The sequence below is a fragment of the Ornithodoros turicata genome, chromosome 9 (assembly GCF_037126465.1).
Source record: "Ornithodoros turicata isolate Travis chromosome 9, ASM3712646v1, whole genome shotgun sequence".
NCBI lineage: Eukaryota > Metazoa > Arthropoda > Arachnida > Ixodida > Argasidae > Ornithodoros > Ornithodoros turicata.
The window spans coordinates 38,628,582-38,644,176 of record NC_088209.1 but is presented as its reverse complement, the minus strand read 5'-3'; the positions used below and the strand labels follow the sequence as shown (position 1 = coordinate 38,644,176).

At 45.5% G+C, this 15,595-nt stretch overlaps 1 protein-coding gene across 1 annotated transcript; it reads right to left on the bottom strand.

The window, feature by feature from the left end:
• Positions 1 to 1,943: 1,943 nt before the first annotated feature.
• On the bottom strand, positions 1,944 to 11,239 carry LOC135367948 (bone morphogenetic protein receptor type-1B-like). Its single transcript, XM_064601042.1, has 12 exons — positions 11,139 to 11,239; positions 9,985 to 10,121; positions 9,046 to 9,230; positions 8,298 to 8,415; positions 7,810 to 7,924; positions 7,581 to 7,725; positions 6,760 to 6,952; positions 5,421 to 5,612; positions 5,224 to 5,329; positions 3,887 to 4,062; positions 3,066 to 3,196; positions 1,944 to 2,500 (listed from the first exon to the last, which is right to left on the bottom strand). Exons 2-12 carry the CDS (start codon positions 10,073 to 10,075, stop codon positions 2,369 to 2,371), a joined length of 1,584 nt encoding a protein of 527 aa, XP_064457112.1. The 5' UTR covers positions 10,076 to 10,121; positions 11,139 to 11,239; the 3' UTR covers positions 1,944 to 2,368.
• Between the last annotated feature and the right edge of the window lie 4,356 nt (positions 11,240 to 15,595).

Sequence of the window (15,595 nt, the reverse complement as noted above, 5' to 3'; positions counted from 1 at the left end):
TATGTTGGCATGGTAAAATTTTGGCACTGTTGTTAGCTATCTCTCTGCAGCTACGAAACACACACACACACACACACACCAGACGGGACACACACACATGTAATGAACTATGTACACTTACAGAACATTACTGTACCCCTAAAAGCCGGTACCTCACTACCATTTATCTTGCTTCGTTTCAAACGTATTTACAATCAGACGCCACTTTCAATTCAACGACGTAATAAACCGGTGCAACTAAACAACAGCAACAATGAGAGCATATGTTCTTCAGAATTGTTGCCGAAGGAGGTTTAAGAGTATTGCGAGTTGTACGCTTTAAAAAGATTGCTACATCTGAGCGGATACACACAAGAGAGGAAAACCAGAGGTGCTAGGAATCGTCTGGGTACACAGCAAGGATACTAGGATGTATTCAGGCTCCTGTACAGCCCTTAGACAATGTGGTGAGACACTGCATAACAGTGAGAATCCGGCAGCATCTTGTGGGCAACCAGCAATAGACGATTTTACAAAGATGCGCGCACCCCCAAGGAGCATGGGAACTTTGAGGGACACTGCCAACGCCACTTCGATACAGAAGCCCTACTTATTTTCTCCTCTCCGTCCTTCGGTACATGGACATATAAACTCAGAATTTGTCTGCTACTGCAAAAAAAAATCACGATTCTGAGAATTCAAGGACTTGCAAATGATTGCAGCTAACTTGGAACCTGAATCTGTAGACAAATAGTGCAACAAGCTTTCCAGAAAATAAATCTTGAGAAAGATATGGGACCGTTTCACCCTTTATTTCAAATATTTCCCGTTTAGTACGCAGGTACGTTCAACCGTTACTAGCAGACGACGGTGGTTCGTCTCCGTGGCGATGACAGCTGAAAGCCCGTTTGTGATTGGCTATCGCCGTTCAAAACACGATCCGCATTGGCAGACTCTTCGTTATGATGTCACGCTGATGAGTAAGCAGGCTTTCTTTATCTACGTAGTGCTGACACCGCTCCGTCGTCTGCTTCGCTTATGGTTTACACCGGCTGACGGCTCAATCATTACTCGCAGACGACGGTGGTTCGTCTCCATGGCGATGACAGCTGAAAGCCCGTTTGTGATTGGCTATCGCCGTTCAAAACACGATCCTTATTGGTAGACTCTCCGTCGTCTGCTTCGCTTATGGTTTACACCGGCTGACGCTTCTGCAGCGCACACCGGGAATGTTGTTGTTCTTCTTCTACCTCGCAATGCTCTAATGCCCTCCAAGTTCCCACGAGCACTTGCGCACCACAGGTGGCGCTTGCTTTTGCAAAAAGGTCTATTTAAGTCATGCCTCGCAGATTTCAAAGGAAGGAAGTGCATTGCAAAAGTAACAACGTAACACTGACACAGAAGACGAGATACCGGCTTTTAGTTTTTGCCAAGTGCTGGCATTCCACGTTATCTGCTCCACACAGACTATGAGTGCTGCCGTCCGCAGCTTTGTACTGACTGCACCGTTAGAAGGGCTGGCGGAACTACCTGAATCACCAGACGGAAGCACGCAGTAGGTTCGTAGTACACTGCTCCCTGCTCTTATTTGTTCGCAGGAACTATAAATATGTGACATTTAGTGCTTAGAAACCGACGCTGTAAGCGCAGTTTGCTACCAAAATGACGTAAAATAGTAATAGATGATGCGAAATCCAGTTTATGCAACAAGTTATCAGCACCAGGGAAAAAAAAAAAAAAAAGGAAAAGAAGAGAAAAGTAACGGTTAAATAGTGTTGTACTGTTGAACAGAGAAGTAGGGTACTACAAGCAATCTTGGGTGTATTTGACATAGGTAACATTTCCTTCAGCCTGAGGGAGAACGCGCTTTCCCTCAACTGGGGGAGGAAAATATTACCTACGTTCCCAAGGAAGTGTTACCCACGTTGAGTGTTGCACTCTCTAAAATGTTCTGTCCAGAACCTACCGTTGAGCCTGGTACCAACGACCGGTATGAAATGAAGGGCAAGTTGCGGATGCGGTAGCGTGTACTCTCAAACCCACGACTCGCTTCACCAAGTATTTTAGAAGCTTACCACTCGCGAGAGGTTAGTCCCCACAAAAACGGGACACACACCCCCGAGACGAGTCAAGGTCGCTGCGCACGCGGCACAACGAACGATCACAACCACACTCGCAGGGGGGAGGGAAACTCGCGGCACGCCACCCTCTGCCACCGCCGAGGGTGCGCCGCGGAACGACGCGCCTCATTCACTCACTCAAAATGGCACTGGGGGAGGAGGGAAGGGGGAGGTGCAACCGACCGTTGAGCACTTTTGAAGAGGTCGACCCCGCGGGGAATTTTTCGACAACCTTGGCAGTTGGATGAAGGGCGGGGAGGAAATGTCCTTCAGACCATTTTCGTCCTGGGTTCGCTCGCTTCCAACTTTGCCAGCGTCTTCTTGACCCTGAGGGCCGTGAGGCGGACAGTCGGGTTGTGGTGCCAGCACTCTCGCATGATCTTGGACAATGTCCGTGAGGCCTTTGAAGGAAATAAATAAAAATACGTAAATGAAGCGACATCATGGATTTCGAGACTGGCCAGCGTCGTTGGGCATTGTGCCAAATGTGTCGAAATATAACGGCCTAAAAGGGGCATCATCATGGGACAGGAAGTTTCTGACGAAGCCCTCTCTGAAATGTTCCGCGAAATTATGCACCATTACTTTTTCGCTGTTTCCGCAGTGGTTAGGCAACTTTGGTGTACTGCAAACGCACACACTGATGATCACGTTTCACTTTGCAGTGCATGGGTAAGCATGGACCCTGATGTTTTAGGGTTAAACCCGATTTTTCCCCGAATTTGCACCCCGAATGGAGGTTCACCTATCTAGGGTTAAACCCGATTTCTACCTGCAAAACTGCACCTAGGCTAGGCCCCTCAAGGCATCGACATACTAGTTTCTCACAAAATATGCGACTGCCCCTTACTTCTGGCACTCTGGATGAACAGTGAGTCGCATGAAGGAATGCATGTTTCAGCAACACAGGAATCTCGAAGCGTGAGCGAATCAGGAGTCCCACAAGTGTTGACCTCTGACACTTACCTCGCACTGTTCCCACCTTTCCGAGATTGGAGGCCTCATGCGATCGACACACACTACTTTGTGCATGTCTTCGAAGCTGGGGTCAGAGGGGACAACCCCTTGGAAGGGTATCTGGTAATCGTCTGCCACACCTGCGGGAGAAATTCTGAAATCGTGCCTCATCCAAAGGTAGCTCAACAGAGAACAGTTTGCGGCCAAATAATTAAGGCCCTCGGTTTTCCGCTTTTCGGCAAATTCAAAATTCCGCGGCACCGACTCCTAAATTACGTGATTTTCCGCAGCGAGCAGTCAACGGGAAAACGGGAGCTTGAAACGGGATTTTCCTGGATAATGTGGGAACAAAAAATATTTCATAAAATTACAGATTCAATGCATTGTTGTGCACCAGCATTACACACATGGTATCTTGTGTTCTCCTCTCATGCGGTCTGTCGCCTGCAATCATTTTATACTTGCTGTAAGATCTTTCAGCATGTACAGAGTTTATAGGAACTTTATGGGAAGGAGTTTACAATACATGCCCTGGAGAAGTTACATCTTTAGGACATCCCTGTTTTGTTCCTGGGCTGTAGGCATTATTTAACTTTTTGAGGGCACCTAATTACAGGGAAGCGTCTGGGATATCCGGAAACCCCTAAAAATAAGGGACTCCACGAAATTCTGTGCCAAATGAAGGATTCCGCGATTATAATTCCAAACTCCGCAAAATGCCGCGGAATTGCGGAAAACCGAGGGCCTTACCAATAATGACACTGGAAAGTTCCTAAGCTGCCATATTCTTGGTTCAGAACTGAAAGAACGGTCTCGGGAAGAACACTCACCGTTTATCGTGCACCGTCGTGCAATCTCCCAGAGGACTAGTGCAAAGGAGTACATGTCTGCATACTTGTAGCCATCGAAGCTGTTCTTGGACAAGCTCTCGTCCAATACCTCGGGAGGCATGTACCTTTTGGTACCCACGCGGGGATTGGCAGCAATATCCAGCTTCTGGGCCTCCCTGGAGAGTCGGAACAACAGGGTTTTCAGCATTTAACAGCGAGCAAGTGACAATGCCCTTCCGTAGAATGCATCTACCTAATTCACCCGCCTTCAACCTTCTCCGCTGGCTGGTACACACACAGTCCAGTACAGGTCGCACATTTGTTTTCTCGACGCAATCTAACAAGTTGTCAATGCAGTCGCCTTCAAGCTCCCAAAGGCAACACTGACGCGGTTGCAGACTACGTATGAAGTGGTCAATAGCGATATTGCTCGAGTTTGAAGGCCTGTCACCTGACAACCTACTTCTGTCAATGCGTATCAATTGTCTTAACCACTCCATTTTCAAGTTTTGATGCGCAAAGAACGTATACTGTCCACTTACGAAGCTCTCTTATGTAAGCTCTGCCTATGCATGCATGCACTCTTCTCGACAACCTGAAAGTGCATGAATGTTGTCAGGACCTGGAAAGCTTCATGCCCTTGTCATGCCTCCGTGGCGACAAGAAGACGCGTGGTCTAAAAAAAAAAACCTAGCAGGTTTGATCAAAGATGTAAAATCAGGGTTAACAAAAAGAAAGAAACAGGAAAACTGTTCCAAACTGTGTTTTTAAAGATGTTCGATGAACAAAAAAAAAAAAAAAAAAAAACTGAAGTGGGTTGATACGTTTACAATGGGGACCTCGTACAGATACAGCACACAGATGCAAATATTGGATATAGTAGTCTCTTTTTCATAGAAATGGCAAAGGAAACACTGTACACTAAAACTATATCTTCTAAGCATGTAGCATGATTAGAGCCTGAAGTTTTAGGGTTTCACCCGATTCTTCCCCGAATTGAAGGTTCACCCAATAGGGTGAAACCCGATTTTTACCCGGCAAATTCCCCTCACCGGGATGTCTGCAGGAACGCATTAACTTACTTGTTTGGCAGCAAATGCAGTTACATCACCGTTTGTACCAAACCATTACAGTTACATTCGCATGAATTTAGTGCACACGTTTATTTACCCGATTCTTACTCCCCCCCCCCCCCGAATTTAGAAAGAAATATTTCCCGAATACTTCAGGCTCTAAGCATGATATCTGCTGCATTTCACAAAGTAACACAGCCTTCACTGCCATCCTCCGCTCTCACCCGGGGCCTCTCGGGGAACCGTTAACGTGACGGCACTCACCCGTCAAAACTGACTGCCAGGCCAAAGTCGGCGATCGCACAGGTGCCGTTCTTCTTTACGAGGATGTTCTTGCTTTTGATGTCCCTGTGTGCTATAGCTGGCTTTCCTGCAAGACAGGCAAAACCCAGCTATATGGCACTCTGTTGCAGACACACAGAGAGCGACTTCAAGCGAGCAGAAGGGAAAAGGACACCCACCCTGTTTGCCAAAGATGGCCATGTGGAGGTGGGCAATGCCGCAAACTGCTGTGTAGGCCAGGGTGATGCCCTCGTCAGTGTCCACCACGCGCGAGGAGAGGTAATCGTAGAGCGATCCGTTTTCGTGGTAGTTTGTAATCAGGAGCATCTGGGTCCACGAGCCAGTGCCGCGGATGTCCGATGCGACGAAACCTGGATTCAAGACACGCGGATAGTCGTGATGCCATTGTATACGCAGCAATAAATATAATCCCATTGGAAAAACTCATCAATTTCCGCGCTCTACTTCTAGCCCACAAAATACTCCAAAAGACGATAACAATTTCAGACATCAAACTCACATACAAACAACCCACCAAGATAACGCGACCATCATCGCAAAACGCTTTGACAGTTACCACATGCAGAACTAATTACGCTGTATTCACATTTGCTCACTACTCCTCTACACTCTGGAACTCGTTGCCCTCAAACATAACGAACTTATCATCCTTCCTGTCCTTCAAACGAGTATTATATCGTTATATCCTGTCCTTCAAACGAGTATTATATCGTTATATCCTAACTAACGTATAGAACACTATGCTACACTCTTTTTGACCGTTAAATGCTGTTTGTCGCCATTTAACATTGGACTTTTTTTTTTCTACTGACCTGTTTGTGCATTTATGTATATATATATATATATATATATATTTATGTATCTTGTCTGTTATCTGTTCATAAATTACATATAAGTGAGAGCTATATGTTTACGAGGCATATGTATATAGGATATATCACTCTGTATACAGTATATTTCCTAATGCAATAATTTAACTATTCCTACTATATACACTGCACGGTAATATGTATAACACTGTATATCTATTGTTGATGTTTATTCTTTCTTGAAGGATTGACATATATATTCACCATATAGAGCTGCTAACAAAATAAGATAATAACTCGAGGTCCCAGAACTAGCATTACCTATGGGACCTCTTTCTGTACAAACTCACCCAAACTTTGTACCCCTCAACGAGTAAATAAAGAAAGAAGATGCGCAATTGTCAACTTGCCAGAACAATCCGACACCGGTTGCTGCTATAGAGCAAGTCCTTGCTACAACGCGAGGACAACACACGACATTTTTTTTTGCAAACTAACTGGAACGGTGGATAACTTTCTTTGGTGTGCGGAGCTTTTCTTACTTCAAAATTTAGAAAAAATTTTTCTAAGATGTAGCTTTCATCACGTCCCAGTTACACAGCTGTTGCAACGGGAGACGATGATCATTGCGGGCATTTCCTACCGAAAACAGTGCCAGGAAAACATCTAGGAAGGGTTAGCGACCTACCGAGGATGTTGTCGTGCCTGAGGAGGACGGTCTGGTAGATCTCGGTCTCTCGCACCCAGCTCGCTTCCTCCGTGGTGAAGAACACCTTCACGGCCACGTATTCCCCTCTCCACTGCCCTTTCCACACCTCCCCATAGCGGCCCTTCCCGATGCTCTGCACCATCTCGATCTGCCGAGCTATCGTCAGCTGCACCTGAACACACAGACACATCACGTTACAATTCTAGTGTAAAACTAAATGTTACTGTTCGTATAAATACTGCATTTTTCTGGATGCATATGCAGCCAGTAATGATCGCGGAATTTTCCCATTGTATCCATAATGTTTTTTGGTGAGCTCCAGCATATGGTGTATCTAAAAAACAAGCAATTTCCAGAAGCATATTCCCTGCAAACATGCTTGACTCTGGTAAGAAAAGGTAATTACTTCAGCAACAATGGGCCATCTTTGCTGGACTGCGTGATGTACGCACACAGGCGACACACACAATACGTGCCTCTCTGTTGTTGCCCCTTCCCACACTCTGGCTGAAAACAAGACCCACAGTTTACCTGGTTTGTTGCAACAGAGCAACACAAGCACAATCTCCTACAATGAAATGGTCCAGCTGTAATGCTGGACAGTTCACTGTGTCATGGAAACATGGAGAGTGAATTGAAAAGTTCTACAGGCTAGTTCTATGCATGATCGGCTATGCTATGGCTCGGCTCAGCTATGTGCGCAATTTCACGACCAACCAGGTGGTGCCACTTCCCTCGAATATCTTCCGTTATGCAACTAATTCTGTTGGCCGTCCTGTGTATAAACTAACAGCACGTACCAATTTAGGAAGCCCAGAGCCGCTCCCCGAAGTGACGGACTGATCGATGAGATCCTGGATGCACGGTCCACCCTTAGTGACTGGAATAAAAGGTTCCCTGCATCCTGAGGAGTAGTACAGGTCCTGCTCCGGATATTTCTTGTGTCTGCAAACCCCCCCCAAAAAAGGGACACACTGTCAGATATGACACTCAACTTTCAAAGAAGAAGAAGAACAAAAGACAGCTTACTTCATGTAGAAGTACAAGCCCAGTAGAAAGAGCAGAACCAAAATGGCAGTGGTAGGCAGTATGATGGCAACTTGATAGAGGAGCTCGTTACGGCGGTGCAGTTGGGCTGGGTACTCTGAGGTACACAGAGAACGGAAACGTACGTTACATACACAGTGGAAACAAACAAATATTGCACTCTTACTACATAAATATTGCATCACTACACAGGTGCTACATTCTTAGGTCAGACATTCTTTTGATTTACCCGCCTGGGCCCAGAAATATTTCTAGGCCGCCTGGCCTGTCAACAACAGAGAAGCAGGCTATAAAAGTTGACCAAGCTATCAGGTTAGCCATAGTCTGTTCAGCGCTCCAGTGTATACAGTTCTCTTTTCAGAAAGGCTAAATTTGTATCGCTAAAACGTGAGACTAAGAATGAGTGACTGGTCATTAAGTAAGCTATTTACAGAGAACGAAAGGTATCTGGAGAGCTATTGGAGTCTCACCGTCGTCGTCGTCAGGTATGATCTTGTACATAGGTTTCAGGTACTTGTTGCAGAGGTCTCCGTCGCTACAGCACGCAATCGATTTTGGAATCTTGTGGGGAACAAGGCTGCCTTTGCACTGTTCAAATGTAAGGAGAAATCTATTATGTCAGACCAAACATTTAATAATAAGAAAACTGTGATACAAGATAGTTGTAGTTATTCTGTGGAACACTCCCAAAGAAGAAGACAACAAATGTGCTACAAACACGAGCAAAAAAAATGTTGAATTCCACACTAAAAATATGCAATTCCACACTCAGAACATTTACAGTTAGTTATCCCTGAAACTGTAGAAGGATCTCCCCCGATCATTTGAGTACAGTATGAGAGAAGTTATCAGTGGTGGAACCACCACATTATTTTCGTTAAGTGTGTTACAGCTGCAGATGATTTAATGCTGTAAGGTATCGATTATGCAAATGGGTTGCCTGTTTCTAATATGTTACACGAAACACTGTGGCACTGGTTCACTAGAAAAGCTGAGTTATTACTGAGACTACAGCTAAACAACGCAGGCAACAAGCTTACAATTCAGAAAAGACAATTAAGCATATGTGCCCTGCAGCTACCAATGGTGTCCGCACTAGCTGGGGGTTTCTCATTGCAAGATCAGACCTTCTCAAACATCTTTAGAAATGGCTGGCTTGACAGTTCACACACACACAAAAATAAAAATCACAGAAAGACAAATCCCCAAAGGACTTACCAGCATCAAGCCTGTTTCCTCGGGAGGCAGGCACCCATATGTCCTTTCTGGTTCATATTCCCCAGTCTCTGGATTGTACACTTCTTCAACTGCGCTGAAACACTGACTGTTTGGCAGTGCTTGACACGTCCCATTGAAGGCGTCAAAAGGACAATACCCTGCACAGTAGCACTCAAGGCAGGAAGCTGTAAAGACAGCAGCGGAGATACCCGCAATCAGTATTAGATTACAATTAGATGATCAGTATCATGACGGCCTGTGTTATGGCTTCATGCACTATCAGTGTCAACAACTTCATTTTAGTGATAATGACGGGTACCAATCACAACTATCAATATTACGGGAATACTTAAATTATTTGGTTGGACACACAGAGAGAGAGAGAGAGAGAGAGAGAGAGAGAGAAAACGTCGAAGGTTTAGTTGGTGCTTGACTCAGTTACGCCAACACACGCTATGGGACCGATACCTTCGCCTGTTCCTTTTAAGAAAATTACAGCACTTGTGACGTAGTCCACGTAAAATTCAACACGAAGCCCACTAAGAAGAAAACAAGAAGACGCAGCGCCATATCTGGCGATAGCCTGAAGAGGAGCAAGACGCCTAGTCAGCGTTCAGCAGTAACTAAAGCCGAGAAACGTTAGCCGAAAGCTTGGCTCACTGCAGATTGCGCCTAAACCTAATTACGTGAGAAAATCGGTTTCGTACGAAAATTGATTACATTTACAACAGCAGGATGTCAAAAGAATACGACCCGCAGTATAGATAGCACAATGAGCGAACTATAGGGAGCTACGAAGCCCCAAATCGTAAACATAGGTTGAAAACAACAGCGACAACTGACCACAACAGGTGATAATTCCGTAGCATACAGCGCAACGGTTTAAAGCAAGCAACGTCGAAAACCACTGTAGGTGACATAATCATCGCAAAAACTTACCAGTTTGGAGAAGGCAGGACTGAAGAAACACTATCACGCACAGCAATAGGTTTAATTTTAATTTTACACAACACACACCACATTCCGCCATTTTCTTGCGGGCTTCATAGGTCACGTGACAAACGGTGCTGAGACGCCTGGTGGAGAAAAACGGAAACGACGAGAGCGTCAAAATATTGCGTAGTCGACTTGTTCGTTTGTATAAGAGCAACAAACAAACAAAAAAAAAAAACACTCCGAACAGGTCTTTGGGAATACTCTTTAACAAGCTCATCAATTACTCACTAACAGCTTCACTTCCAACCTTCGTTGGAGGAAAATTACGGAAAAGGCATTGTCGGCATAGCAGAGCATACCGGGCATACCGATGTCCCGATGTTGCGTGGTATCTTCAGGCTTTCGAAAATATTGACATAGACAGCATATCCTCGAGTTTGGGGTGAAGACAAAGGGACGGACAAACAAATACACAACCCAGAACAAGACTCAAACGAGCAATCGCGTTGGTGCAGCTGGTTTGAGACTTGCCCTGAGTTGTATAGTTTGTTTGTTCATCGCTGGACCAGCGAAATCAGATATACGCTGCCTATGTCCAGCTTACATCACCAGCCCGCTTGCATAATCCTTTTATGCTCAACGAACCTGTTGAGTATGGTCATTTGTGTCTGTCCTTTGTGCATATATCTCCCCTCATAGAAACGTTACCAGCAACTGGTCCAGTGGTTTACCCGGAATTTCATATCCTTGGGGGTGGGGGGTTGTGCCCCGCAAAGGGGTGTATTTACATGCTTTTGACGAAATATTGTGCAATCTCACAAAATTTTAGGAGGTCTCATCCAGACTTTTTTTATGGGGGTGTTAGGGGGGCATAGGGGTGTCAGGATAAATCACTGAACTGACCTATACACGTTGCTTTTCAGTTTTTATCCGGAAACTACGTTTCACTTGCCCATACCTATCATTTTAGAAATTGTGTTTTTAATTAGGCCTCTCTCTGTACAATTTCCGATCAACGTCGAAAAGAATACAGTACACGACGATGAAGCGATATAGAAAACCCTCCTCTGAAACTCCGAATAACCGCTATACCCAAAGGAAGGAAAGCCAAACTTTCACTTTCGCATAAAAGATGCTATAAAAATAGGTGGACCTACTTGGGGTGTCAGTGAATCCTGTCCAAATCTTTCACGTCGTGGCTCGCACGCAGAAATCATGTATACGTACAACACTGCGATACGCGAGTGCGGTACGACACGATAGGTGTTACAAGGGCAGTCACGTGCGACACCTTCCAACACCTGTGAAAGGTAATTTGCGGAGCTGGGGTTTCGCTGCGAGCATTGTCCGGCTGGTGTCACAATGGCACCTCTTCTAAGAAATTCCGAGGGGGTTGAGGTAGGGAAAGAAGGGAAGGGAAGACCCCCTACGTGGGGAGCAGTTCTGCATAGTACAGGCTTAGGATTACAGAGAGTGAGGAAAGAAAGGAGATTTTCTTTTTCCTTTTTTTGGGTGGGGGCAGCCATTCTCAAATCGCATTCGCAAATGTAGATGGAGCCCGTTCTACGACAGTTTACGCAGGTGAACATCGATAACGAAAGGAAAGTTAGGTAGCAAGCGAGCTGGTGGTGACGATCCATGACTTGAAAACCCGAGACGAGGTAGGGACGAAAACAGACACACACAAACTGTGTTTGAGACTGTGTTTGTGTGTGTCTGTTTTCGTCCCTACCTCGTCTCGGGTTTTCAAGTCATGGAACATCGATGTCATTCGTGACAGTAAAGCGCCTGAGACTATACACTCTAAGAAAAAAATAAAGGTAGAATATTCCAGTGGTGGCCACTAACTACTTCTACAGTAGTTTAACTATAACTGCTAACTACTTCGCGATGGACTCGTTTAACCAGTAGTTCAACTACTTTTCAGGGGAGGTCGCTAAAACTACTTCTTTAACTACTGCAACGTATTTTAATACCACCAACACCAATCCCATTCTAGAGTGTTCTTGGACACCTAAATATGAATCAGAAGCAGTAATAAAAGTGAAGATTTAGTACGCATGCGCGGCACGATTGCTCTGCGCCTCCATTCTCATCGAACAAGTATAGCTCAAGGTAAGAGTCGGAAGCACAATCGTGCCGTAAAGCTTGCGGCCAAATCGGACGTAGTTGGCGCCTGCAGTAACCTAACTACTGTAGTTAACTGCTCGAAATAGTAGTTTAACTAGTAGTTGCCCATTACATTTCTATAAGTAGTTGATAACTACTTTTTAACTACAATCAGGTAGTTTAACTACATGTAGTTAACTACTGCCCATCACTGGAATTTTCTACCCATCCCGGTAGAGTGGTATTGCAACCACGTTTCTACTCAAACCAATTTTACCTTTTGGGTATAACTGCAGAGTACAAACATACTTTAGAGAGTAGAAACTACCGTTCTACCAGGTTGGGTAGGAAATTCTACCTTTTTTTCTTAGAGTGTATAGCGGGAACGATAACGATACGATAACGATAACGGGAACGATAAAGTCTCAAACGCAGTTGAACGTTTACGTCACAGAAACGACGGACAGAACAAAGAACAAGATCATGGCGGAAAGACCAACAACTGCACCAACAAAGACGAGCCCATGGCTCGGATCAAAAGTGTCCATCTCAATAGCCTTCGGTTCCTATCAGCTTTTCCAGCTCAAACAATGACACGCTGCCCCAAAGGGCTGCCTTTACATGTACGTATATACGAACCATATTTTTTACTGTTAGTGCGTAATCCCTCAAAGGTGATGGGAAACCCACTAAGTGTCTGGCTCCGTTTCATACGATGAGTTCGACACGCAAAGCCCCACACATTTGAACGTTTTTTTTCTTAACTATTTGGTTCTTAAAACTGTGATTTTTTTTTTTTTTTCAGCGCCGAACATCGCTGAGGGACGTCGGCAAACCGGGCAGCAGGCTAGCAGGAAGTGACGTTTTATCCCGTCCAGGGAGGTCCCGTCAACCTCCTGGATTTTCATTGTTTATTTTTTTATATGTAGAATATCATTGTATACGATGATAAACAGCGGTAAAACGAAAGGGAATATGCAGGACCGTGACAGCAACTTATCTTTCAACCAGTTTTAATCGCAACATCTTAAAAAATAACGCGAAGCGTTCCACACCTCACGGGTCCAGGGTTCCATACACAGAGTCAGCTAGACGGGTAAAAGTGATCTACAGGATAATTACAAGCTCCACAAGAGAGTACCTGTGCCATTTTTATTGTCACGGCTACTTAGACATACACAATTGCACGACATATGCACATACTTAAGACATTCAATATAGTTTAAAATTCAATCGTGCCACACATGCAACGTGTCAGCAATGGAAAATAAACCTATAGGTCACAGAACAGGTGATGGAAGTGCCCACACAGCAGAAACCCAGACGGCTATCTCCAACTCTGCTGCGGTGCTGCCCTTCTTTTCACATTTTTTTTTTAAATTCCGTGTTCAGGCGGCGAAGCGAATATGTGCTGCCCTTCCACTGGAGAAGTTGTGTAATACAGTACAGAAGGAAATTTCGGCATTATTGAGTTCCCACAAGGTGCACATCACTAGGGAAGAGGAACAAGGGAGCTATAGGTTTCCATGACTTCTCAGAATGACTAGCCAGCAATGGAAAAGAAACATATGGGTCACAGAACATGTGATAGAAGTGTCCACACAGCAGAACCCAGACGGCTATACCGCTGACTGTGCTGTCTTTCCTCTGGAGAAGTCGTGTAAAACAGGTGCCTAAGAACGATCGAAAAGTTTTGCATCGTCGAGTCCCCGCACGAGGCACATCCCTATAGGGAAAGAACATGAGAAGCAATATGCATGCGTATAGCTTTTAGGAATGAATGGATTCAGCGATGGATGGAAATAGGTCACAGAACGGCGATGAAAGTGACCACACTGCAGAACCCAGACGGCTATCTCCGACTGTGCTGTCTTTCGTCTGGAGAAGTTGCGTAATACACGAGCTTAAAAACAGAATGATTTTTTTTTTTCATCGTTGAGTTCCCACTGGAGTGTCAATGGGAGGGTGGTCGTGCCACCGACGCCGGACACCCTCTCCCCTTCGATAAAAGCCCCAGTGCTGGTTCCAAAAGAGGGACAAAATGATGAGATGAGGAACGACACACAACAACTGCACTCAGTGCAGTCGCACAAGTGCACAAGTGCTGGCCCTACCGACCAAGGTCCAGGAAGGCTGTGCTCCCATTTAGGTCATATGCCATACTAAAATTGTCAACAGGGGCAAAGGACGAGACGAGGAAGGACACACAACGTTGTGTGTCCTTCAGGACCAGCACTTGTGAAAGGTGCTAGTCTTGCCGACCAAGCTAACGTTGTGTGTCCTTCACGTGGTGTGTCCTTCTGGACCAGCACTTCTGAAAGGTGCTAGTCTTGCCGACCAAGCTAACGTTGTGTGTCCTTCACGTTGTGTGTCCTTCGGGACCAGCACTTGTGAAAGGTGCTAGTCTTGCCGACCAAGCAAACGTTGTGTGTCCTTCACGTGGTGTGTCCTTCTGGACCCGCACTTCTGAAAGGTGCTAGTCTTGCCGACCAAGCTAACGTTGTGTGTCCTTCACGCTGTGTGTCCTTCGGGACCAGCACTTCTGAAACGTGCTAGTCTTACCGACCAAGCTCCAGGAAGGCTGTGCTCCCATCTCTGTCCCTGTTTCAGACCCAACACTGGGGTTTTTATCGATTTTAATAATGAGTAACCAACCTCCCAAATTTTAACCTACTCGCAATCTTCGTATCACTGGGAACAAAGGGATGTTGCGTCGACGCAGTGTCACAGCTTTGCAGCGTGCTGTCGATAGAACCCGTGCCCCACCTGCCGTTACAATAGTTACAGTAATGCGGTGGCACGCCTCTCAACAATGGAAGGCCACTACATAGGCAGATGATGTTCGTGTACTGCCGAATTAATTGCCAAAAATTATTGACATCCGACATTCAAATAATAGAGCAGGTAAAGGTAAGGTTCGTCTCCACGTAATCAGGGAACGTGCATCTGTTCGTCGAGGTGATTCCCACGTCTGTTAGTTTAGTGGTTGCGGGTAATGGTGGTATACGCGCACTACCCGCGGACGCATTGCGGGTATACACCCTTGTTTTACCCTCAGCCCATAACGACACTGAATTTTGACCGACAAATTGCGGAACTGCGCGGGTATATGCGGGCAACCGCGGATATACCCGCACCCACGCTCACCTCTATTAACCGAGTTGTTTCTTGTCCAGCATGATGGCCCTCTCCACCAGAGAAATTCTATTAAGGACTTACCTTGTTAGATACATATGATGACACACTACAACAGCTGCTCACTACAAACACGTTGCACACATGACGGTTTGTAAACAAAACTGCGTAAGCAATATCCCAAGTGCTGTTTCCCAATATTAAACTTTATTTTGTATGCCCATGAACAGCAGTACGTCTGAAATAATAAAGCGCGTTGCCCAGAAAGAGCGATGGTTTCAGATAGGATTCAGCGGTGTCAATTTTCTGCCCCCGTTTGACGTGAAACTTGGAATGCACGCTAACATTGGTTCAAACAACTGTCTTATAC

Coding starts and splice junctions, on each gene's coding strand:
- LOC135367948 (XM_064601042.1), bottom strand. CDS start 10,075: ATGGCGGAATGTGGTGTGTGTTGTGTAAAATTAAAATTAAACCTATTG. Junction 6,953..7,580: donor GCTCTGGGCTTCCTAAATTG/GTACGTGCTGTT, acceptor CTGTGTGTTCAG/GTGCAGCTGACGATAGCTCG. Junction 2,501..3,065: donor AAAGGTGGGAACAGTGCGAG/GTAAGTGTCAGA, acceptor TTTCCTTCAAAG/GCCTCACGGACATTGTCCAA.